Source organism: Lethenteron reissneri, chromosome 31, assembly GCF_015708825.2.
Source record: "Lethenteron reissneri isolate LAM-NWPU_2019-01 chromosome 31, ASM1570882v1, whole genome shotgun sequence".
Taxonomy (NCBI): Eukaryota; Metazoa; Chordata; class Hyperoartia; order Petromyzontiformes; family Petromyzontidae; genus Lethenteron; species Lethenteron reissneri.
This window is the reverse complement of record NC_083809.1, coordinates 11,128,635-11,154,857: the sequence shown is the minus strand read 5'-3', so window position 1 is coordinate 11,154,857 and position 26,223 is coordinate 11,128,635. Positions and strand designations below refer to the sequence as shown.

At 56.0% G+C, this 26,223-nt stretch overlaps 1 protein-coding gene across 1 annotated transcript in view; it reads right to left on the bottom strand.

The window, feature by feature from the left end:
* The window catches only part of LOC133349798 (basal cell adhesion molecule-like), a 75,585-nt gene that overhangs the window by 20,648 nt on the left and 28,714 nt on the right, over positions 1-26,223 (bottom strand). Inside the window, exon 2 of the mRNA XM_061563561.1 lies at positions 6,677-6,792. Within this exon, the coding sequence (XP_061419545.1) occupies positions 6,677-6,792 (116 nt within the window). The remainder of the gene's footprint in view (positions 1-6,676; positions 6,793-26,223) is intronic.

The window sequence follows — 26,223 nt, the reverse complement described above, 5'->3', positions numbered from 1 at the left end:
TTAAACCCAACGCGCCAACAATCGATTACTTTAATGTTCACTGTACAAATACTCATTAAGCTGGGTGAGCGTACTGCCAGTCTATCATGTACACTGTAGCCTGCTTATTAAGCTCGGTGAGCGTACTGGCACTCTATCATGTACACTCTAGCCTGCTTATGAAGCTGACTGCGTGTACTGGCAGTCTATAATGTGGACTGTAGCCTGGTTATTATAATCGATTCTTTATATGTTCTTTGTACAAACAGTCATTAAGCTGCTTGAGCGACCCCAGTTCGATTCCAACTCACGCCCACCACCGCTGACGATTATTTGAAACGGACCTGGCCCTCCCCTAGGTCCACTCAGCCTCAAACGCGTAACTGCTGTCGTGTGTGAACATCGTCACTGGGGAGACAAAGGCGGCGGGGCATCGTGGATCCAAGTCCCGGGCGAAGCCGGCTCATGTGTATGTGTGTTTGTGTTTATGTGTATGTCTGTGTGTCTCTATGTATGTGTGTATGTATGTGTATGTATGTGTTTGTGTGTATGTGTGTGTGTATGTATGTGGGTTTTTTTTATGTCTTTATGTGTATGTCTGCGTGTCTCTATGTATGTGTGTATGTACGTGTGTGCATGTGTTTGTGTGTATGTATGTGTGTCTATGTATGTGTGTATGTGTTTTTGTGTATGTGTGTGTATGTATGTGTGTTATGTGTCTGTCTGTGTCTGCATGTATGTGTGTGTGTATTGTGTATGTGTTTGTGTGCATGTATGTGTGTGTTTGTGTGTATGTGTATGTCTGTGTGTATGTGTTTGTGTGTATGTGTGTGTATGTGTGTGTATGTGTTTGTATGTGTTTGTGTGTTTACGCTCGCATTACACAAATGTGTTGCTGGTCTAAGGCGTTCCTCGCACAGCATTGCCGCTTTATTATTTCAGTCGTTTACTGCCTTACGCACCCTGAAAGTCGTGTGTGTCTGCAGCAAGCGCGTGTATGTGTACCTATGGACGCGCGCGCGTGTGTTGTGTAGGGGGAACGGTAGTGTAGTGCTTAGCGTGCTGTCTGTGTCTGTGTGTGTGTGTGTCTGTCTGTGTCTGTCTGTGTGTGTCTGCGTGTGTCTGTGTGTGTGTCTGTGTGTGTGCGTGTGTGGTGTGTGGGGAGCGGTAGTGTAGTGCTTAGCGTGCTGTCTGTGTGTCTGTGTGTGTGTGTGTCTGTCTGTGTCTGTCTGTGTGTGTCTGCGTGTGTCTGTGTGTGTGTCTGTGCGTGTGTGGTGTGTGAGGAGCGGTGGGTGTAGTGCTTAACGCTACGCTGCGCTACCAACCCGGCGAACCCAGTTCCATTCCCGCTCACGGCCACCACCGGTGACGATTATTTGAACCTCCCCTAGGTCCACTCAGCCTCAAACGAGTAACTGGTGTGGCGTATTAACATCGGCACTTGGGAGACAAAGGCGGCTGGGCGTGGTAGATCCAAGTCCCGGGCGAAGCCGGGTCATGTGTATGTGTTTATGTGTATGTCTGTGTGTCTGTATGCATGTGTGTATGTATGTGTGTGTATGTGTTTGTGTGTATGTCTGTGTGTGTATGTATGTCGGTTTTGCCGCCGTGGTGGATCCAAGTCCCGGGCGAAGCCGGGTCATGTGTATGTGTTTATGTGTATGTCTGTGTGTCTGTATGCATGTGTGTATGTATGTGTGTGTATCTGTTTGTGTGTATGTCTGTGTGTGTATGTATGTCGGTTTTGCCGCCGTGGTGGATCCAAGTCCCGGGCGAAGCCGGGTCATGTGTATGTGTGTATGTGTTTATGTGTATGTCTGTGTGTCTGTATGCATGTGTGTATGTATGTGTGTGCATGTGTTTGTGTGTATGTATGTGTGTGTGTATGTATGTGGGTTTTTTTGTATGTGTTTATGTGTATGTCTGCGTGCCTGTATGTATGTGTGTATGTACGTCTGTGGATGTGTTTGTGTGTATGTATGTGTGTGTCTATGTATGTGTGTGTATGTGTTTCTGTGTTTGTATGTGTGTGTATGTATGTGTGTTATGTGTCTGTCTGTGTGTCTGCATGTATGTGTGTGTGTATTGTGTATGTGTTTGTGTGTGTTTGTGTGTTTACGCTCGCATTACACAAATGTATAATGCGGGTCTAAGGCGTTCCTTACACAGCATTGCCGCTTTATTATTTCAGTCGTTTACTGCCGTATGCACCCTGAAAGTCGTGTGTGTCTGCAGCAATGGACGCGCGCGCGTGTGTTGTGTAGGGGGAACGGTAGTGTAGTGCTTAGCGTGCTGCCTGTGTGTGTGTGTCTGTGTGTGTCTGTGTGTGTGTCTGTGTGTGTGTCTGTGTGTGTGCGTGTGTGGTGTGTGGGGAGCGGTAGTGTAGTGGTTAGCGTGCTGTCTGTGTGTCTGTGTGTGTGTGTCTGTCTGTGTGTCTGTGTGTGTGTTCTGTGTGTGTGTCTGTGGTGTGTGGGGAGCGGTAGTGTAGTGGTTAGCGTGCTGTCTGTGTGTCTGTGTGTCTGTCTGTGTGTTTCTGCGTGTGTCTGTGTGTGTGTCTGTGTGTGTGTCTGTGTGTGTGCGTGTGTGGTGTGTGGGGAGCGGTAGAGTAGTGGTTAGCGTGCTGTCTGTGTGTCTGTGTGTGTGTCTGTCTGTGTGTCTGTGTGTGTGTTCTGTGTGTGTGTCTGTGGTGTGTGGGGAGCGGTAGTGTAGTGGTTAGCGTGCTGTCTGTGTGTCTGTCTGTGTCTGTCTGTGTGTTTCTGCGTGTGTGTGTGTCTGTGCGTCTGTGTGTGTGAGGAGCGGTGGGTGTAGTGGTTAACGCTACGCTGCGCTACCAACCCGGCGAACCGAGTTCGATTCCCGCTCATGGCCACCACCGGTCAAGATTATTTGAACCTCCCATAGGTCGACTCAGCCTCAAACGAGTAACTGGTGTGGCGTATTAACATCGCCACTGGGGAGACAAAGGCGGCCGGCCGTGGTGGATACAAGTCCCGGGCGAAGCCGGGTAGTACAGCTAGTACACACACATACAAACACAGAAACACATACACACACATACATAGACACACACATACATACACACAAACACATCCACAGACGTACATACACACATACATACAGGCACGCAGACATACACATAAACACATACAAAAAAACCCACATACATACACACACACATACATACACACAAACACATGCACACACATACATACACACATGCATACAGACACACAGACATACACATAAACACATACACACATACACATGACCCGGCTTCGCCCGGGACTTGGATCCACCACGGCGGCAAAACCGACATATATACACACACAGACATACACACAAACAGATACACACACATACATACACACATGCATACAGACACACAGACATACACATAAACACATACACATGACCCGGCTTCGCCCGGGACTTGGATCCACCACGGCGGCAAAACCGACATACATACACACACAGACATACACACAAACACATACACACACATACATACACACATGCATACAGACACACAGACATACACATAAACACATACACATGACCCGGCTTCGCCCGGGACTTGGATCTACCACGCCCAGCCGCCTTTGTCTCCCAAGTGCCGATGTTAATACGCCACACCAGTTACTCGTTTGAGGCTGAGTGGACCTAGGGGAGGTTCAAATAATCGTCACCGGTGGTGGCCGTGAGCGGGAATGGAACTGGGTTCGCCGGGTTGGTAGCGCAGCGTAGCGTTAAGCACTACACCCACCGCTCCTCACACACCACACACGCACAGACACACACACAGACACACGCAGACACACACAGACAGACACAGACAGACACACACACACACAGACACACAGACAGCACGCTAAGCACTACACTACCGCTCCCCACACACCACACACGCACACACACAGACACACACACAGACACACGCAGACACACACAGACAGACACAGACAGACACACACACACACAGACACAGACAGCACGCTAAGCACTACACTACCGTTCCCCCTACACAACACACGCGCGCGCGTCCATAGGTACACATACACGCGCTTGCTGCAGACACACACGACTTTCAGGGTGCGTAAGGCAGTAAACGACTGAAATAATAAAGCGGCAATGCTGTGCGAGGAACGCCTTAGACCAGCAACACATTTGTGTAATGCGAGCGTAAACACACAAACACATACAAACACATACACACACATACATACACACACATACACACAAACACATACACACAGACATACACATACACACAAACACACACATACATGCACACAAACACATACACAATACACACACACATACATGCAGACACAGAGAGACACATAACACACATACATACACACACATACACACACATACATAGACACACACATACATAGACACACACATACATACACACAAACACATGCACACACGTACATACACACATACATAGAGACACGCAGACATACACATAAAGACATAAAAAAAAACCCACATACATACAGACACACATACACACAAACACATACATACACATACATACACACATACATAGAGACACACAGACATACACATAAACACAAACACACATACACATGACCCGGCTTCGCCCGGGACTTGGATCCACGATGCCCCGCCGCCTTTGTCTCCCCAGTGACGATGTTCACACACGACAGCAGTTACGCTTTTGAGGCTGAGTGGACCTAGGGGAGGGCCAGGTCCGTTTCAAATAATCGTCAGCGGTGGTGGGCGTGAGTTGGAATCGAACTGGGGTCGCTCAAGCAGCTTAATGACTGTTTGTACAAAGAACATATAAAGAATCGATTCTAATAACCAGGCAAGAGTCCACATTATAGACTGCCAGTACACGCACTCAGCTTCATAAGCAGGCTAGAGTGTACATGATAGAGTGGCAGTACGCTCACCGAGCTTAATAAGCAGGCTACAGTGTACATGATAGACTGGCAGTACGCTCACCCAGCTTAATGAGTATTTGTACAGTGAACATTAAAGTAATCGATTGTTGGCGCGTTGGGTTTAAAAGTAATATTAATAGCACACATTGTGGTGGGGGTGTAGTGAAGAGTAGGAAAAACTTTGATGAATTTACCTCAGAGTGGCGTGGTGGGTGTCGAGGCCTAGTAGCGTGCAAAGCCTGCGGCCTCGCCTAAAATTGTCGGCTTGGAAGAGGCAGGGTACGGGTGGCGTTCCTTCCCCCCCCCCTAGCGCTCCAACAATACTGTGTAATGGCTATTATTTAATTAAATACGGAGCTTATGAAAGTGGCGAAGGCGTGGCTAGCCGTTGGCAGGGGCAACCGCCGTCCAATGAAACTGCAGCCCTTGGCGAAGGCGTGGCTAGCCGTTGCCAGGTCCAATGAAAGCGGCGAAGGCGTGGCTAGCCGTTGCCAGGGGCAACCGCCGTCCAATGAAAGTGCGTATGGGCCAAAGTCCACACACACACACACAGACAGACAGACATGAACGATTTTATATATATAGATTTGAACAGCATAAGACCCCTTTTATTGCCAGGAAGGGTAAAATCGATTCTTCTTTTTTTATACTAAAGTTTGACTCTTTTATATTTTGTCACCAAGACATTCCACAGTGACCCCACTCTCCTGTCACATTTAATCGATTATATTTACGTTAAATTACGTTTTAAGTTTTAATGTTTTTTTCCCTTTAAACTGCTGCCCGCGAGTGGGCAGCCAAAGAGCCGCCTGATGTCTACCGTTGGTCTGGAGCTATGGTTCTTCTTCTTAACCTGAGGTGCACGCTGCACTCCCTGGGGATGCGAGATGCCCTTTATGGGGCTGCGAGACGTGGACTTTTGGCGTCCTCTGGTCGATGGCTACAGGGTTTGGTGGTACATGTTGTTCATGTCGTTTATTGTGAAATTTCGGTCACAGTTCCTATGATCACTGTTACATTGCTTATGGATTTATTGTGATTTCGAAAAGTTTTTTGGTTTGGCCATGTTTGTTTGTTGTAGTACGGAGTTAGAATGATGGCCTTAATCTAAGTTGTATTGTGGTTGTTGTTGTTGATTGACTTGCATCCCACTGGGATTTTTGCACAGCGTTGGTGTACGGTGCTTTTTTTTCTGGAAGACTTTGCAGTTTTTTCCTGGATTTTTCTGTTTGCGCAAAGTCACTTTAAGATGTTTTCTTGTTCACGTTTTTGTTTTTTGTTTTGTTGCGGTTGCACCCGATTCAAGAGCCGAATGGCTCACATGGCTATACCTAATAAATGAAACTGAAACTAACACCGTTTGAGACTAGGCTCTAAAGAAAGCTGTCTCTGGTGTGGACCAATCAGTTTCAAAGACGATGCATATATTATCATAGTGTGTTTTTGTTTGGATTCTGACCACAAGTATTGTGGTCAATGCAGACATGATTCCTTGTAAAAGGTTTCAGTTTGGTGTTTTAACATCTTAACACAGCTGTTTTGTTGCCATGAAAAAAGGGGAACCCCTATTCTCACGTGGATGACATTGGTCGCGAACATCCTCCGCGTTCAACTGGTACGCCTCCAGGCCGCGTCAACGCAGCCGTGGAAGCCACGCGGCTGCGTTCGCCCGGCTCACCGCTCGCCCGTCCAATCTGGACGAGTGCGGCGAGTTCGGAGGCCTGACATCGAAAGTCGAAGACTGGGCGCGTGGACAGAGAGGAGCGACAGGAGGGACTCACCACAAACCACTCGGCGGCCCCATCGCGCAGCTTGGGCTGCGTTCCCCGCGGGGAGTCGCAGATCATCTGCACCGTCTCCCCCAGCAGCGCCAGGACCATCTCATCACAGCTCACTCCTGCGGGACATCGCACCGTGTCACGCGGCGCACATGGGAGACCCCGGCGTAATCGTCACACCCAGAGGACATCGCACTTCCCCGGTGTCTCTTGCAGGCAGCAAGGAGCAGCCAGCAACAGACAGCAGCAGCACTCAAGAGGAATGCGGGGCTGCTGCTGCTGCTGTAAGTGTGCGTCCCAGCCCCGCAGTGTTGAGGGGGGGGGGGCTGATAGGGGTTGATCCCCACTCCCCTCGGAGCTGTAGGTGCAGTCCTCCCCTTCTAAATTCTTGAGAGTCTGGTGATGTCTCGATCCCACGCGTTATAGTGACTGTAAACAAAGATAAATATCCCCCGTATAGCCTGTAACAGACTGTTGTGGCAAGTGCTGTTAGCGAGCACCTATGAAGGCTGGCACGGCACACGAGAGGGTGGGTGGCCAACACCACGCCCGGCCGCCTTTGTCTCCCCAGTGGTGATGTTTACACACACCACCAGGTACTCATTTGAGGCTGAGTCGACGTGGGGGAAGCCAATGACCGATTCAAATAATCGTCACTAGTGTTGGACGTGAGCGGGAATGGGGTCGCCGGGTTCGTAGCGCGGCAGGCTAACCACTACACAGGGTGATGACTGCTCGCACAGACACACACTGCGGCAAAGCGACAACGCCGTCTGCCGTGCGGCGCCATGCTTTCACTTCACCTCGTGGTCAAGTGAAGGAGGGGAACCGAGCGATCATTTGGCGTGCACGCTGCCCACACGCTCGTTGGAGGGAGGGGTGCTGGTCCCATGTCCTCGTGCACACAAGGAGGCTGAGAGTCACAGCGAGAATGCGTCATCATCGTCATCATCGCTACTCGTGCACTACCTCTGGACTGATGGGCCAGGGGCTCCTATCCAGTTTCCACACAGCTATGTATTTGTTACTGGTAGGAACCTCCTGGTTACACCAGTCCACAGGGGATTATTGTGTCCGTCCGTCCGTCGTGCATCCAAAAATGGGAGGGGTGGTGCTGGGTAGAGAGGGGAGGGTGGGGAGGGGCTGGGTGGGGAGGGTGGGGAGGGGCTGGTCACCCCGTGGTGCCCTTATAAAACTCAACGTTTAACCTACTTACGTCGGCTTGTGCCCGCCCTCACAGTCGGCCATATTTGCGGAATACACCACGCCGCCGTTGACCCTGGCCATTGACCGAGCAACCCAACGTTCCTACCAGCTCTCTCCGCAGGAATGTGTTTTAAGATGTGTTGCCCCAAATGTTTCCCCGAATGTCGCGGTGCCCTCCAACCGGGGCACCCCCACCCCGCTCCATTGGCGCTCTCTCCCCGTGGCGCAGCACCGCCACCGCTCGGCTCTGAGCGGCCACGCGCGCTGTGGGCACAGCCTCGGTCGCCACGGTGGCCAGATGTTAACTACCTCGCCTGGTATGCAGGCGGTCGTGGGTTCGATCCCGACCGTGACGCCTGCTGCTGTATATTTTCAGTTTGCGTGTCTCTCTCTCTCATCATTATCACGGTGGTTAGGAGATGTTAACTCCCTCGCCTGGTATGCAGGCGGTCGTGGGTTCGATTCCGACCCTGACGCCTGCTGATGTATATTTCTCTCCCCGTGCTCTCTCTCTCTCCGGTTTTCCCCTCCACATTTAGAGTCAACGTCACGCGTTTAGAGTGTTCGACTACTGTACATTTCCACGTAATACGGCAACTCCGTTGAGCTGTCATTTGAAAAAGAGCTACACAGCGCATTGGTGGGCCTTACCTGGTTAGAGAAAAAAAAACAATAGTTGGTTAAACAGTTAATAGCTAGTCTCACTGCCTACATCATCGCCGTACTGTGTTTATTCTCAAATACTCACACGTTCATTATTATTTTAAAGCGTTTACAATTTGTGCGGGGGGGGGGGTGGTTTGTCGTGCTTAGTCCTGATTAAAGTCACAGTGCCACCTACGGCGTCCTTTTTGTCACCGAGGTCACGTGACAGAGGTCACGCGACAGGGGTCACGCGACAGGGGTCACGTGACAGGTCACGCGACAGGGGTCACGTGACAGAGGTCACGCGACAGGTCAAGCGACAGGGGTCACGCGACAGGGGTCACGGGTTCCACGGGGGGGCGGCAGAGGACCGACTGCGCAGAAGCCGCGCGTCTCCTCCTCGCTGGCTCCACCCTCGGTCCACCCCTGCTCCACCATCCCCCCCCCTCCTCTCGACGAACAGGGCCACATTCTTCTTCTGCGCGCGGGTCACGGTGGGGGCTGGGTGGAGGTAGATGTGTGTGGAGGGGTCGTTGGTGGGCTGGGTGGAGGTAGATGTGTGTGGGGGGGGGGTCGTTGTTACGGCTGGGTAGGGGTAGGTGTGTGTGGGGGGGTCGCTGGTGGGGATGGGTGGGGGTAGGTGTGTGTGGGGGGGAGTCGTTGGTGGGCTGGGTGGGGGTAGGTGTGTGTGTGGGGGGGGGTCGTTGTTTGGGCTGGGTGGGGGTAGGTGTATGTGGGGGGGAGTCGTTGGTAGGCTGGGTGGGGGTAGGTGTGTGTGTGTGGGGGGTCGTTGTATGGGCTGGGTGGAGGGAGGGGGGAGGTGGGGTGGATCTCGGGAGGAGTGCAGGCGAGGGAGAGATTCGCTGGAGCGCATGAGGCTGACGCGCGGATTTGGCGCGGCCACAATGGGGCCCATTGAGACGCCACGCGCACCGCGTTCATTGTGTTCACATCCACGCCCCACGCCCCACGTCCCCACGCCCCACGTCCCCACGTCCCAGTGCCCCACGTCCCCACGTCCCCACGCCCCGTGCCCCACGTCCCAGTGCCCCACGTCCCAGTGCCCCACGTCCCCACGTCCCAGTGCCCCACGTCCCCACGTCCCCACGCCCCGTGCCCCACGTCCCAGTGCCCCACGTCCCAGTGCCCCACGTCCCCACGTCCCAGTGCCCCACGTCCCCACGTCCCCACGCCCCGTGCCCCACGTCCCAGTGCCCCCACGTCCCAGTGCCCCACGTCCCCACGTCCCAGTGCCCCACGTCCCCCCCACGTGCCCCACGCCCAGTGCCCCACGTCCCAGTGCCCCACGTCCCCACGTCCCAGTGCCCCACGTCCCCACGTCCCCACGCCCCGTGCCCCACGTCCCAGTGCCCCACGTCCCAGTGCCCCACGTCCCCACGTCCCAGTGCCCCACGTCCCCACGTCCCAGTGCCCCACGTCCCAGTGCCCCACGTCCCCACGTCCCAGTGCCCCACGTCCCCACGTCCCAGTGCCCCACGTCCCAGTGCCCCACGTCCCCACGTCCCAGTGCCCCACGTCCCCACGTCCCAGTGCCCCACGTCCCCACGTCCCAGTGCCCCACGTCCCAGTGCCCCACGTCCCCACGTCCCAGTGCCCCACGTCCCCACGTCCCAGTGCCCCACGTCCCAGTGCCCCACGTCCCCACGTCCCAGTGCCCCACGTCCCCACGTCCCAGTGCCCCACGTCCCAGTGCCCCACGTCCCCACGTCCCAGTGCCCCACGTCCCAGTGCCCCACGTCCCCACGTCCCAGTGCCCCACGTCCCCACGTCCCAGTGCCCCACGTCCCACGTCCCAGTGCCCCACGTCCCCACGGTCCCAGTGCCCCCGTCCCCACGTCCCAGTGCCCCACGTCCCAGTGCCCCACGTCCCCACGTCCCAGTGCCCCACGTCCCCACGTCCCAGTGCCCCACGTCCCAGTGCCCCACGTCCCCACGTCCCCAGTGCCCCACGTCCCAGTGCCCCACGTCCCCACGTCCCAGTGCCCCACGTCCCCACGTCCCAGTGCCCCACGTCCCAGTGCCCCACGTCCCCACGTCCCCACGTCCCCACGTCCCCACGTCCCAGTGCCCCACGTCCCCAACGTCCCAGTGCCCCACGTCCCCACGTCCCAGTGCCCCACGTCCCCACGTCCCAGTGCCCCACGTCCCAGTGCCCCACGTCCCCACGTCCCCACGTCCCCACGTCCCCACGTCCCAGTGCCCCACGTCCCCACGTCCCCACGTCCCCACGTCCCCACGTCCCAGTGCCCCACGTCCCCACGTCCCCACGTCCCCACGCCCCACCCAGCGCCCCACGTCCCAGTGCCCCACGTCCCAGTGCCCCACGTCCCCACGTCCCAGTGCCCCACGTCCCAGTGCCCACGTCCCCACGTCCCAGTGCCCCACGTCCAGTGCCCCACGTCCCCACGTCCCAGTGCCCCACGTCCCCACGTCCAGTGCCCCACGTCCCAGTGCCCCACGTCCCCACGTCCCCACGTCCCACGTCCCCACGTCCCAGTGCCCCACGTCCCCACGTCCCAGTGCCCCACGTCCCACGTCCCAGTGCCCACGTCCCACGTCCCAGTGCCCACGTCCCAGTGCCCCACGTCCCACGTCCCCACGTCCCCACGTCCCCACGTCCCAGTGCCCCACGTCCCCACGTCCCCACGTCCCCACGTCCCCACGTCCCAGTGCCCCACGTCCCCACGTCCCCACGTCCCCACGTCCCCACGTCCCAGTGCCCCACGTCCCACGTCCCCACGTCCCACGTCCCCACGTCCCAGTGCCCCACGCCCCACGTCCCCACGTCCCAGTGCCCACGTCCCCACGTCCCAATGCCCCACGTCCCCACGTCCCAGTGCCCCACGTCCCCACGTCCCAGTGCCACCACGGTCCCAGTGCCCCACGTCCCAGCCCGTCCCCACGTCCCACGTCCCGCCACGTCCCAGTGCCCCACGTCCCCACGTCCCCACGTCCCCACGTCCCCCACGTCCCGTGCCCCACGTCCCCACGTCCCCACGTCCCCACGTCCCAGTGCCCACGTCCCACGTCCCCAGTGCCCCACGTCCCCACGATCCCCACGTCCCCACGTCCCAGTGCCCCACGTCCCAGTGCCCCACGTCCCCACGTCCCACGTCCCCAACTTGCCCACTCGCTGGCTGGCATGCGGCAGCACAGTCCCCGGACAGGCCTCGCTCGCCACACAACATCATAGCGGCTACATTTTGACTTAAAACTTTCGTGACTGCAGGAATTCATATTCTTGGTTCTTTCGGTGAAGTCACGTAGATAGAAAACTAAAATAATAAAGTAATAAAAGCAAAAAACCCACGACGTTTCGATCGCCGATCGCAACACAAGAAGTCTTCATGCGATCGAAACGTCGTGAGTTTTTTTATAGTATTTTTATTATTTTCTATCTACGTGACTTTACCGACAGAACCAAGAATATCATAGCAGATGCTGCTCCTATGCCGTGCATCCTTCCGCCAAAATACGCGTGAACGCCGAGGTTATTTTGCTGATAACGATGCCTCTCTCGCTCTCCTGTGCTGCCAGTCACTCGTCATTGCGATGCTCAGATGCTCTTGGTCAAATGTGCGTTGGGCAACCAACGCCTCGTGCTCCAAGTCTCTCTCGGACGGCTGCTGTGGTGAGGAAGCCACCACGGAACGACGAGAGACATCGCCGCAGGGGAGCCGTGCCTGGTGGTGCAACGCCACCAGGCAAACCCCCCAGCGTCGTCCCTGATTGTGGCGGCGCTCCGAGCAGGCGTGTGTACATTCCACGTTCCTATGCAGGCGGAGGAGTCTCACCCCATGAGGAATCGCACGCTCGTCACATTCCGGAGGTGAATGTTGACAAGTGAAAACCCGGGGAAACGCACCCGCGCCTTGACGTTTCAAAGCGAATTGTTGCTGCACGAATGTTGATTCGAAGCTTTCGTGAAGAGTCTGTTGCTGCACGTTGAACATTTCAATGACGTCGACGGGCGAGTTGGGCGAGTTGACTCTGTGCGCGTGGATTTGGGGAGTCGTGAGCCCCTCCCCCCCCCCCCGGGATCTCGTTACCCCCCCCCCCCCAGCACCTTGAGAGAGCGGCGTGACTATGGGGGCTGGTGGCACGGCGAGGCACCGCGCCGCGTCGCCCGCGTGTTGATTTACAGCGCGGCGTCTCTCGGCGCCGTGCGGCAGGGGGAGGCGATTGCCGCGCGCGCGACTCTGCAAGTCGATTGTCCGACGATCCGGAGGAGGGTGCCGTTGGCTTGCGCTGTCACTCGCCGCCTCTCCCGAGTCAGAATCGTTATCAGTACCGGAGCAATCCCGATGAGCTGTGAAGCGCTTTTACTCACGCCTGGCACGGGAATTCTGTCGGCATGCCCCCCCCCCCACCCCCCACTTCCACAGCCCCCCACCGCTGAGTGACCACCACGGGGCCAGCGCCGAGTGCGTGCGATGAGCGCGGTGCCAGGCGCGGTGCACCAACGACGTTCGGGCAATCTCACAACCAAACGACCTCACAGCGAAATAGCCTCATAGAGCTCAACCTTCACAACCTGATACCCTCACAGCCTGACACCCTCACAGTCTGACACCTTCACAGCCTGACACCCTCACAGCCTGACACCCTCACAGCCTGACACCCTCACAACCTGACACCCTCACAGCCTGACACCCTCACAGCCTGACACCCTCACAGTCTGACACCCTCACAGCCTGACACCCTCACAGCCTGACACCCTCACAACCTGACACCCTCACAGCCTGACACCCTCACAGCCTGACACCCTCACAGTCTGACACCCTCACAGCCTGACACCCTCACAGCCTGACACCCTCACAGTCTGACACCCTCACAGCCTGACACCCTCACAGTCTGACACCCTCACAGCCTGACACCCTCACAGCCTGACACCCTCACAGTCTGACACCCTCACAGCCTGACACCCTCACAGCCTGACACCCTCACAGCCTGACACCCTCACAGTCTGACACCCTCACAGCCTGACACCCTCACAGTCTGACACCCTCACAGTCTGACACCCTCAAAGCCTGACACCCTCACAGTCTGACACCCTCACAGCCTGACACCCTCACAGCCTGACACCCTCACAGTCTGAAACCCTCACAGTCTGACACCCTCACAGCCTGACCCCTCACAGTCTGACACCCTCACAGTCTGACACCCTCACAGTCTGACACCCTCACAGCCTGACACCCTCACAGTCTGACACCCTCACAGTCTGACACCCTCAGCCTGACACCCTCACAGTCTGGCACCCTCACAGCCTGACACCCTCACAGTCTGACACCCTCACAGCCTGACACCCTCACAGTCTGACACCCTCACAGTCTGACCCCTGACAGCCTGACCCCTCACAGCCTGACACCCTCACAGCCTGACACCCTCACAGTCTGACACCCTCACAGTCTGACACCCTCAACACGCCTGACACCCTCACAGTCTGACACCCTCACAGTCTGACACCCTCACAGTCTGACCCCTGACAGCCTGACCCCTCACAGTCTGACCCCTGACAGCCTGACACCCTCACAGTCTGACACCCTCACAGTCTGACCCCTGACAGCCTGACACCCTCACAGTCTGACACCCTCACAGTCTGACACCCTCACAGTCTGACCCCTGACAGCCTGACCCCTCACGGCCTGACACCCTCACAGTCTGACCCCTCACAGTCTGACACCCTCACAGCCTGACCCCTCACAGTCTGACCCCTGACAGCCTGACCCCTCACGGCCTGACCCCTCACAGTCTGACACCCTCACAGTCTGACCCCTCACAGCCTGACCCCTCACAGTCTGACACCCTCACAGTCTGACACCCTCACAGTCTGACACCCTCACAGTCTGACCCCTCACAGCCTGACCCCTCACAGTCTGACACCCTCACAGTCTGACACCCTCACAGTCTGACCCCCTCACAGTCTGACACCCTCACAGTCTGACACCCTCACAGTCTGACCCCCTCACAGTCTGACACCCTCACAGTCTGACCCCTCACAGTCTGACACCTTCACAGTCTGACCCCTGACAGCCTGACCCCTCACGGCCTGACACCCTCACAGTCTGACCCCTCACAGCCTGACACCCTCACAGTCTGACACCTGACAGCCTGACCCCTCACGGCCTGACACCCTCACAGTCTGACACCCTCACAGTCTGACACCCTCACAGTCTGACCCCTGACAGCCGGACCCCTCACGGCCTGACACCTTCACAGTCTGACCCCTGACAGCCTGACCCCTCACGGCCTGACACCCTTACAGCCTGATACCCTCACAGTCTGACAACCCTCACAGTCTGATACCCTCACAGTCTGACACCCTCACAGTCTGATCCTTGACAGCCTGACCCCCTCAGACAGCCTACAGCGTGACGTCTGCAGGCTGTACACGAGACAGTGAGATGAGAGCCGCCCCACCCTGCACATTCCTGCGAGTGACCTCTGACGTGTGGACATCGCAGTGTCTCTCTCTGTGTGTCTGTGTGTGTGTGTCAGTGTGTGTGTCTGTGTGTGTCTGTGTGTGTGTCAGTGTGTCAGTGTGTGTGTCTGTGTGTCTGTATCTGTGTGTGTATCTGTGTGTGTGTGTCTGTGTGTGTGTGTCTGTGTGTGTGTCAGTGTGTGTGTCAGTGTGTGTGTGTCTGTGTGTCTGTATCTGTGTGTGTGTCTGTGTGTGTGTGTGTGTCTGTGTGTGTGTGCCTGTGTGTGTGTGTATGTGTGTGTGTCTCTCTCTGTGTGTCAGTGTGTGTGTGTCTGTGTGTGTGTGTCAGTGTGTGTGTGTCTGTGTGTGTGTGTATGTGTGTGTGTGTGTCTGTGTGTCAGTGTGTCAGTGTGTGTGTGTATGTGTGTGTATGTGTGTCAGTGTGTGTGTCAGTGTGTCAGTGTGTGTGTCTGTGTGTCTGTATCTGTGTGTGTGTCTGTGTGTGTGTGTCAGTGTGTCAGTGTGTGTGTGTCTGTGTGTGTGTCTGTGTCTGTGTGTCTCTGTGTGTGCTGAGGGCGAGAGCCCCCGTACGATCACAGCCCAGAGAACAATAAAAGAAGAAGAAGACACGACCTCCATTGTGAGCTCTAGAGCGTCAATGTCGACAGAGGCTGCCACCCGGCCCCTCCACTTTGCTCTGCGCAAATAGACAGGAGCCCCCCCCCCCCCCCCCCCCAGTGGCCGCGTGCTTTGTCGACGCCGTCAACTCAGGAGAACAACCTTGGCTCGGAATTGAAATCACCGCCCATTAAAACTCAGCTAATCAGCCTGGACCCCGTGCCAGGGGAGAGATTGACCCCGCATTTTTAACTTCAAAATCCGCGAGCGGAATTTCTACACGCAGCCCCCCCCCAAATCCCTGCACCGCCGCCGCTGTACTGTGCGAATAGATACGGAGCGTTGCAAAAGCAGGGCTTCATTTGAGACGGGGTCTGGCTTGGGTTCGGAGACCCCCACGAAATGTTTCCACACCGGCATGCCGCTTGCCTCCTCTCGCTGTGGATATTGCTTCGAGTCGCGTTGCCCACTCAGCTCTGCCACCAGGTCGAGCTACCCTGCCACCTGGACAATATTCAGTGGGAGATTAAGCCTAAGGGGGTGGTAGGAGGGGGGTACATCTCTACCTTGTCTGCCCACGTGTTTTCAATGTCCTCAGGAGGAGTCGTATTTGGTCACAGGAGGGAAGAGCGCGATTTCTGCTGACGCCATGCGGGAAGGCCACCGTGAGCCCTGAACGGCACACTTATTATTTTTAAAGATATTTGTTTTTTCACTGAGCTACGTAGCTCTTTTTCATAAGCGACCTGGCTATCACAAATGATAGCTCAACGAAATGGGCTTATCGTGCGGAAATGTAGAGCAGCCAAAATACTCTGAACGTCTGTTGACTATAAATGTGGAGGGAAACCCCGGAGGACCTGTAGAAACATCCACGCGGCGACGGGGAAAGGGAGACGCGCAAACTCTAAAGGTACCGGCGTCAGGGTCTGGATCGAACCCACAACTCCCTGTATACCGGGCGACGTAGTTAACATCCCACCACCGTGGCACTTAATCAGCCACTGCAATTAGCAAGTCCATAGCAGTTAACGAGCTGCTGCAATTAGAAAGTTAACGAGCCGTTCCGCCGCCGCCTCGTCAAGCCCGCGTCCACCGACCGCCCACGAGGGAGACACTCGCACCAAATCTGACTGACAGAATATTTGCAGAATTCCATTCCCTGCATCGCTGGCCCTTTGCCAGCGAATCTTTCGTCCGGCCAAAGCGCGGTGTGACACAAGACCCCCTGCCCGCCCACCCCACCGCCACGGACTCGCCGCAGCGACACGATCCGGAGTCAGCCTTTACCAATTAACGCAGGGGATCTGGTTTCGGAGAATGCGCGGGCGTTTCGCAATATGCCCCCCCCCCCTTCCGCCGCTCAGCGAGATATGCGCCACGCGCATCCCCTCCGCAACTTTTCCCCTCCATCAGCGCTGGCACCGGGAGGTGTCGGGCGCAAGGCGCGGGAGACGCAGGGGGGCACGAGGGGGCCGCGTGGGGGCTTCGCGGCGTGGCAGCCGCTGCCGTTTTGGCAACGCGAGCTCGCGGGTGGCGTAGTGGATAAATGAAAGACACGCGCGCCATATATATAGAGAAAGGGGAGAGGGGGGCTGGGGCCGTACAGTACAGTTGCACGTGGCCGCAAGTCGTCGTCCGTGCCAGAGGCACTCGCTCTCACCCGGCTAGGAGGAGAAAGGGCTCCAACCTGTTCATTTGTTTTATCTGGGGGGGTGGGGGAGGTGACCCTTTGAGTGCGGAACAGCACCGCCACCCCCACCAGAAGGCAATTCCCCTATAAACCTCACAAATAAAGAACAGCCTTTTTGTATCCACATCGTAAAACTCAACTCAACTTTATGACTGCCCTTCGTTCCAATGAAACAAAAACACATAATCGCTCGGTACCGCAGCGAGGGAATGGCAAGGTTTAACCCAAACATAATACAATACGCAAACTCAACAGGAGACCACGTGCGCGCGCACGCATGCAGTCAACGTTAAGCCGCGCAGGATGCGATATCGATGAAGCTTTGATCGCACTGCGAGAGCGACGGGCTGAAGAGGCCGCCGCTGCCTCCCGACCATGTACGGCGATCGGCTCGCCAGGGACCGCGCGCGCCACGCGAACGCGGGGGGCCCCTTCGGTTAGAAATTAATGTATCTGCTCGCATTCTTGGCGACTGAAGCATGCGACGCTCCTCCGCGGGTCGCACCCCGCCCGTCTGGTGTCGCGCGGTTCAGCGAGCAGCAGGGGAGCGAGCGCGGGCGCAGACTCGCTGCTCTAATTAAAGGTCGTACATCACTGGGGAACATTCACCGTCGGGAACTGAGAGCGACATGCCACGGTGAACTAAGGGTGCTCAGCAGTTCGTCTGCGCCACGTGGTTCAGCTGTCCCAGGCGCCAACGTGCGGTGACCTCTATTTATCAGTGCACACAACGACGGCGACGATGATGATGATGATACTAATAATAGACGTGACGATGGGGTCACCAAGGGTCACCAAAGATTAGCCAGCAAAAACAACAAACTACTGCTGATCTTGCAGCGACAGTACTGGGCTGTGTGTTAGTGGCGGTGGTGGTGGCGACGGTGGTGGCACTGGTGGCGCAGGAAGTGGCAGTGGTGATGGTGGTGTTCATGGTGGTGATGGTGGTGATGGTGGTGGTGGCAGTGGTGATGGTGGTGTTCATGGTGGTGATGGTGGTGTTCATGGTGGTAGTGGTGGCGGTGGTGGTGGCGTTGGTGATGGTGGTGGCGGTGGTGATGGTGGTGGTGTTCATGGTGCCGGCGAAGCGGCTTCGCGCGGTGCAGCCGGGCTGCTGGTGGCATCGCGACAGCCCCGACCGCAGTTGCAGGCGGAGCAGCGGCGCTGCCCAGCAGCCGCCCGATCGGGTTACCGGCAGAACAAGGGCAGCTCCAGAGCGCGGCCGAGGGGCCGAGGGGTGGAGGAGGGTGGCGCGACGGCTCGCCTCTCCTCCTCCATCGCTCGGCCACGCCGAGTTGCAAAATCGAACGTGTAATTCGGTCTGACAATGATTAAATTGCATTAATCTAATTATCGTATGTTTCGCAAACCAGACGCAAACGCCAGAAGCGGTCGTAACTAAAACATTCGGACAATTCGACTCCGCGTTTACGAATTCGGGAGGCTTCGGAGTGCGCGCGTCCATCCGTGTGGACCGTACACCCGACTCCATCTGCTTGCCAAGGTTATGGCAGTGAAACGTATGTGGGTGGGTGGGCGGCCGCACGCCCCTTGTGAGTGCAAAACAAAACGGCCGCTCTTAAACATCGACCAAACACACTCTCTGATAGATCCAAAAAAAAACCCAACGCCTTGGTGCGTGAAGGTATTCGACGAGACCAGACCACCCCGCAGATGAGTCGCGTGCGGCTCGAGAAGGCGGCTCTCGATTGTGTCAACAACAACTACGTCCAACAGAGACGCTCTAATAACGCCACACTGCCTCGACACATGGAAGACTCTAGTCACAAAATAGGAATGGGACGTTCATCCCATCTGGCTCACATGCACATCCTGAGACAAGCAGCCCAACTGCCCCTGCTCCCCCCATTATGCACTCGCACACACTCACACGCACGGCCACATGACAAAAAAATATCAAAGACAACGATCCCCCCGTTTTTCCGTAACAAACTGTTGGGGCAATTGCTGTTAGCGAGCACCTATGAAGTCCGGCACGGTACACGAGGGAGTGGGTGGCCAAAACCACGCCCGTCTGCCTTTGTATCCCCAGTGGTGATGTTTTTACACACCGCAGCAGGTGTTCGTTTGAGGCTGAGTCGACCTAGGGGAGGCCCAGGGCCGGTTCAGATGATCGTCACTGGTGGTGGTTGCCGTGAGCGAGAATCGAACCCGGATTGCCGGGTTCGTAGCGCAGCGCGCTGACCGCTGCGCCACCGCTCCCCACATTACTCACAGACACAAACACAAACACATTCCGTCTCCGCCGAGCTGTTGATCCACTCACTGCCGAGAGTCGCGTCCCTCCACTGACAAATCGTCGTGGTTGTCCCACCACGAACGGTGGCCAGACGCGTGGCCATGGTGGACATGGGCCCTGGTGCAAGCAATTGTCCCAATGTCCCCCCATAGGCTGGCCCCAGGGCCTCCACGGCCCACGTTCCCCCAGCGCAGTTGCACCGCCTGCGCACTCGACGGCTCTTCCACGAGCGGCGATGCCTCGTCGTCCACGTGCCCTGCCCGGCCCCCCCCCCCCCGGATTTGTGCCCCCTCTGTTTGCCTCTAGGCTCCTGAGCTGACACCGATGGGGCGTGTGCGATCGGGGTGGGATTAATTTTCATGCTCCCAACGGAGAAACACGCGGGGGGGGGGGGGGACAGGGAGGGGATCACGGAGACTCCGAGCCAGCGGCCCCGTCCCGTCACTCGGAGGGCACTTTTAGGATATTTCTATAGGCGTGTTTATGCACATGTTGTTCGCAGCGAATGAATGAGCGCCTTATTCCCATTGCAAAATGGACTCATTATTTAACCCTGATTGGATGCCAGAAAATACTACCTTGTAGCCAGGGCTTGTGCTCAATGCAATGTGACGTGTGCCCGTGTGCATGCAGGCACACCCATATATATATGGAGACGGTAAACTGTGTGCAAGTGTCAGTGCTGGTGTGTGTGTGTGTGCCTATTACAGTGGTGCGTTTGTGACAGCATGGGGAACGGTGGCGAAGTGATTAGCACACTTTGACTACGAACTCGGGGGTTTTGTTCGATTCCTGACCACGATGAACGTCGGTGCTGATTACAGAAATATCGGAGGTTCTGCCGGTTGGCACTCCTGCTGTTTGGAGGATCAGGTGTGGTGGTCACAGACTCCAGCATTCAGTTTCCTACTCATCGAAAAAGCCTCGGTGCATTACTCGACCGGAATATGTCGTTAGATCACCGTGTGCCAAATAAAATTCAGCTCCTGCAGTTTTCATATCAGGGTTCTACGACACATTCGACCACTATTGAGTCGTGGCACAGCCAACACGGTGTCATGTAGCATAGTATATCGACAAGGCTCGATTGTTGCAACTCACTACTCTACGAGACGTCTGGTAAAGAAGAAACATCACCGAGCTGCAGCGAGTACAAAACTCCGCGGCGCGTGGTCGTGACGGGCGCTGCACGATCCCACACCGTGTCCGTCCAAGTGCTCGCTGAGCTGCATTGGCTTCCGGTTTGCTGAACGAATGCCTTGTAAGGTCGCACTCTCACAAAGTGCCTGCCACAAATGAACCACAATACCTCGGTGATCCTGTCAAGGAGCATGAATCACCAAGCAAACTCCGGTGGTCATCCTCGCAGCGGCTGTTGACTAAGCCATCGAACAAAGACGGTGACCGCATCGCGCGATTTCAGATGCGTTCTACGGCCGTCTGGAACGCTCTTCCTTTCGATGGTAGGATGACACTGAAGCGATGCACTATTCAATTTGATTGAAAACTCATTTATTTAGAACTTCATGTTGTGTTTAGTCTGTTGTCCTTCCCCAGCACCTCCGATTAGCACGGTTGGCTACGTACGGTACGAAAGAAATTCAACATACGGTCCTGGGCCCCCTCAAGGTGGATTCCGCCCTAAATGAGTACTAAGCACATCGTGTGAACATCAGCACTGCGGACACAAAGGTGGCCGGACATGCAGCGCTGACCACACGAGGGGGGGGGTCTTTATCTTCACCCAGGTGCACAGGTGGCAGGAATGCAGTGGTGAGTGTGGGCGCGAGTGATCGCAACAGCGAGTGGTTGCCGAGGTCGGCTCGTGACTCACATTCTGGTCACATCGATCCGGAAAGCGTCCACCGAGCCAGGGGCGGCGGCGGTCGCAATTTCGCATTCCCTGGCCCCACGTTGTTGCCAGGGCGCTGCCGCCCCCGCGGAGAGATTGGGGCTGCGCTGCCCTGGCAACACCTGCACTTTCATTTGTCTCAGATCGCTCAACTGCGTCCCAGACGCCGTGGGCAAGGGGCGGGGAGGGGGGGAGTTGTCCCGTGAATCGACCACTAAATGAGGTCTCTCGCTGTAAATATTAGAATTAAATAAAGTGCCCCGTTGCCTCGGTTTCATCTCCCCTCGTGGCAACGGCCAGAGCCCGAGAGAGGCCGCGCTGCGAGGTGGCTCCCGGGAAACAGCCGCACCACCAGCACGCCCCCCCCCCCCGCCCGTGGGGGCTCCACATTCTCCCTGGAGAACGTGGAGCACCGACAGAGCGCGGCCGTGGCCGGAGCCAAGGCGCACACGCTGGAGCAGCCCCGAGACGCCCGCGCCACTCGCAAGGCTCGAGCTCCTGTCACTTTCCAGGAAGCTCGCCCATGTCAAAGACTCGAGCCAGACACCATCATTCCGCCCCCATCCCGGCACATGCACAATGTTACACCCTGGTTTTTCCTTCGCACGAGCACTGGAAATGCCACTTGCGTGGGTTCCTTTGCCATCAATGGGCTTGGAGAAGAAGAAGAAAAAAAACGTCAGTTAAAGGACATCCATTGAAGCGTGACCTAGCCATAACCCTTGCAAGCAAAGCCTCGCCACGCACGGATGTGAAAGAAGTCCCTTTCCAGGACCGAGCTCGTCCAGCCCGAGGCGGCGCGCGGATTCCAGGGATTCTTGAAATGCGATCGAGTCGAGAGGCGCGAGGGAGCCCGTGAGGGGCGAGAGGACAAGACAGCGAAGGTAACACGAACCCCGCGTAAAGGCAACACCGGCGACGAGAGAAGTGAGGCAGAAGAATACGACGCCCCCCTGTCACCCCCCTCGCCAAGCGTGCACGCGGCTGTGACTTCAATGTGCCGTGCTCGAGTCTCAGGACGAGGTAGACAACCGACAGAGGCAGGAGCCGGACTGATGCGCAGACGAACGCCAGGCCCAGTCGGATTGTTCTCATAGAGGGAGGCGCACTGGGTGCACACAAACAGTGGACTCGGAGTCCAACAGAGACACTGAAATAATACAACACGGATCGGCAACTCTCGAACATCGGACCCACGGGACCTAACACCGGACCTGTGAATCAAAACTGAACTCATTAACGCTGCTCCAAATACGAACAAAAAGGATTTACAGACTGAACCGATAGATTAACATTGGGAGCCCCTCCTAAGCCAACACTGCAACCACAGTCCGCCATAAACCCCCATGGAAACCGGAACATTATTTAATTTGGTGGCTGGCGACTGCAAATGTTTTCAGAGGTGAACACATTACAGCATCCAAATACAATTGTAAACCTTTCAAAGTGCTCTGTGTACCAGCTAATACGATTTCACATCGCGCTGGAAATTGGAATCGGGTGCCAGGCAGAGACACGGACAGGAACGCAGACGAGGCGCAGGCCTCCCAGGCCAAGCGGGCAACGATCTGTGCCCAGCGCTCGCACGCAAAGCGGCGACCTTGCCACCAGACCCGCGCAGTCCCACGGTCAGCCGACCGGGGAGGCAGCGGCGGGAACGCGAGGCCACCGAGGAGGGATGGCTGGCGATGGAGCAGAAGATTCGCGGAGAGGACATCTCGCCCGCCGACTGGAGAGGAAAAACCTGAACGGCGACATTCTCACGGGCTCCGCGCGAGGCCACGGTGCGTCTCCGCGCTTTGTTCCGTTGTGTGAATGTTTCACGCGCGCGCAACGAAAGGACACTTCAAAGAAATGATGAAAGTTCGTGAAACATCTCCCCGCCTTTGTCATTAAAATGAGCAACAAGGAAAAAACGCACGGTGAAAATCAATCGAGCCCCCCCCCCTCCTTTCACACCGGGGATCACGTCCTTGCAAAACGTCGGAGTTGTTCTTTAACTTCGAGAAACTTGCGGAGAACATTCTGGGGGTTTTTCTTTCTCTCTTAACAGTGCTCATCGGCAGGGACCCTGTCATCGCCTTTTGTTGTTGGGGCCCATTCATGTTATCATCATCATCAGCATCAGCAGCAGCATCCCTCCTTCATGCCACTGTTAATGTTCTGCAAGTAACATCGAACAAATAACCCCTTGCATTCCATGCGAATCTCGAGCACGACATCTGTTTGAGTCGATGGACTTGTACTGGTGTCCGCTCGAGCGCATCCCGTGGCGTGATCGGCATTGGCCTTGGTGCAACTGACCTCCCCCCCTCTCCTCTTCATAGCCTAGCGCCTGGGACCTTCCACATTTGTAGCCCCGGGAGCAGTTGCACTGCCTGCACACTCGACAGCGGTGCCACTGAATGCATCGGTGTCACATAGCGTGCACGCTAAGTGCAGCTCGTGGTCACGTTGTTTTCGAGTTCGCATGCTTCGTTCTCACGGTCAGTATCTCCGCATTTTTTAACTTGGCGACTTTTTTCTTCTTCATAACTGCCGACTGATAATGAAAGAAAAACAACACCCACTAATTGATCCCATGCCGCGAGCAGTCATCGTCGCGGCAATTATCTGGATCAGATTAATCCGGCAAAATTGCGCTATTTCGGTGTGTTCTGCAGACTCCACGGTGCACTGCTTGTGCAAGAGCCACTCGGGCGAACCGTGAGGTTAAGCGGGCCGTGTCAGCGGCGGCGCAGTGGTTTCCGCGCACCACTCCGCCACGCACCCAACTCGGTCACTCCCCGAGTTCAATTCCCGGCCGGAGCTACTAACGGCAGTGGCGAGTGAATCAGAAGCGTTCACGCCCTCCCCCGTCCGTCCGTCACCAACCCGCACTGACCAGCGCAGTGAGGCATGCTCAAACAACTCCCATGGCTGACACGCCATGGGGGTGGCCTTCATACAGCAGTGGATTGACAACGCTCTGTGGATGATTAAGTGGAGCTGCTGCGATATCCGAATAAGTAGTTTGCGCACGCGAACGCTCGCCCGTCGTGGACACAGCCCCAATAACCCCCAACAACAGCTTCAGGTGCCGCTGATCACGGAGCCACTGTCCCGTCCGCCCAATGTGCCCCATCTGTCCTGTCCCCCCCCCTCCCCTGCTCCCCCCCCCCCCCTGCTCCCCCCCCCCCCCATCTGCCCCGTCTGTTTCTGGCCGTGCCCATATCCTCACGACACCAGTCCAGGGAAAAGACGCCACATTGTGCAACGTCTCAAAGCAAACAACTGTCAACGGTCATTTAATCGAACTCCCATGCACTTTCTGTTGGCTCCTCATTAGGCGGTGACTGCTGCTGACTTTCGGCTACGCAGTTTCTGTGGCCAAGGTGTGGCCATGCAGAGGACGTCGAAAGGCGCCTTGGCTCAGCGCAGGCGGTGACGGCTTTCGGAAAGAGAGGCTTTGCCTTGGCATCTGCCGTGCTTCGGCGCGTTCAGCCTCACCGTTGCCTTATAAAGCTACGCGCGTTGGCTCGGGCACGCCAGCAGCGGTATTTTGAAACTGCTCGGCCGCTTTTTTAAAAATAGTTCTGTTTCCCCGTTTCTGGTAAACACAAGTCGCACACGCAAAAAAAAATAGACTGACATATTTGGTTTCTCGCTCACGGTTCACTGTGGCGGCGGCGGCGCGACTCCCACCTGCTTTACGATGTTTGTGCAGCCAGGTTCGGGCCCGCACTCTGTCCTTGTGTTTGCTGAAGCTGAGAAGCTCAGCAAACAGAGGGCAACACTCACGACCCACGCGCCTCTTCACCCACCGCTCGGAGGCTCGTGGTTGAAATGAAGCTAACGAAACAAAGCGATGTTGGGTTTTTTATTTTACCAGGTAAGGCCCCGCACCTGCAAATGGAATCTCAACGAAGTGGCTTATAACGTGGACATGTTATATCTGCCAAATACTCGAAACGCGCGATGCTAATTCTGAATGTGGAGGGAAAACCCGAAGAAACCGAAGAAAAATACACGCGACCATGGGGAGACAGAGTGAGAGAAATACATGCAAACTCCAAATATACAGCAGCAGGCGTCAGGGTCGATATCAAACCCACGACTTCCTGCATACCGGGCGAGGGATTTAACATCTTATAGCCACCGCGGCGCCCTTGTTTGTTGCCAATGAGTAAAGGGAATCGTAAAACCAAGCGCATGATTTTACGATAGTGCTCGAGCGGAGCCGTAACGGTAGAATAACACACAGCGTTTTACGAATGAAAACGCACACTGACGCCTGTCTGAATGCAGAGTCACAGCATCACTCCGCACAGAAGTCGTCTCTAGTTGAGACGCTCATACATCGGGCTAAGAAAGTGTCAGATGATGAAAGTCTGAGGAGTGAGATTAAACATGTTCAAGAAGCGCTTGCAATTTAACGTTTTATAATGATGCACAAATCAACAGGGCACTTAATGCCAAAACCAAATAAAATCGCACAAGCGTTTAAATTGATCAAGCAAACTGAAACTATTAAAATACCGTACATTGTGGGAGTAACTGATAAAATCGCCAGGTTTTTGCAAAAAAAAACATCCGATTAAGATTTGGCACCGTACAATAAATACAAAAAAATATCTGGTACTAAAGATGTATACCGAAGCCGTGAACAGAAGGTGTGCATCAGCTTCATCGCGTCGCGTCACGAGACGAACGACTCGTTCGGAACTCTCGCAGAGGAGCGCCACAACTTGGCGCGACAGAGCTACCGGCGAAAAGCGGACATCACAGAAGCACTTGTGAGATGCTTTCAAGTGACCTCCGATCCACACACTCGGTGAGGGGTGGAGGGGGGGGG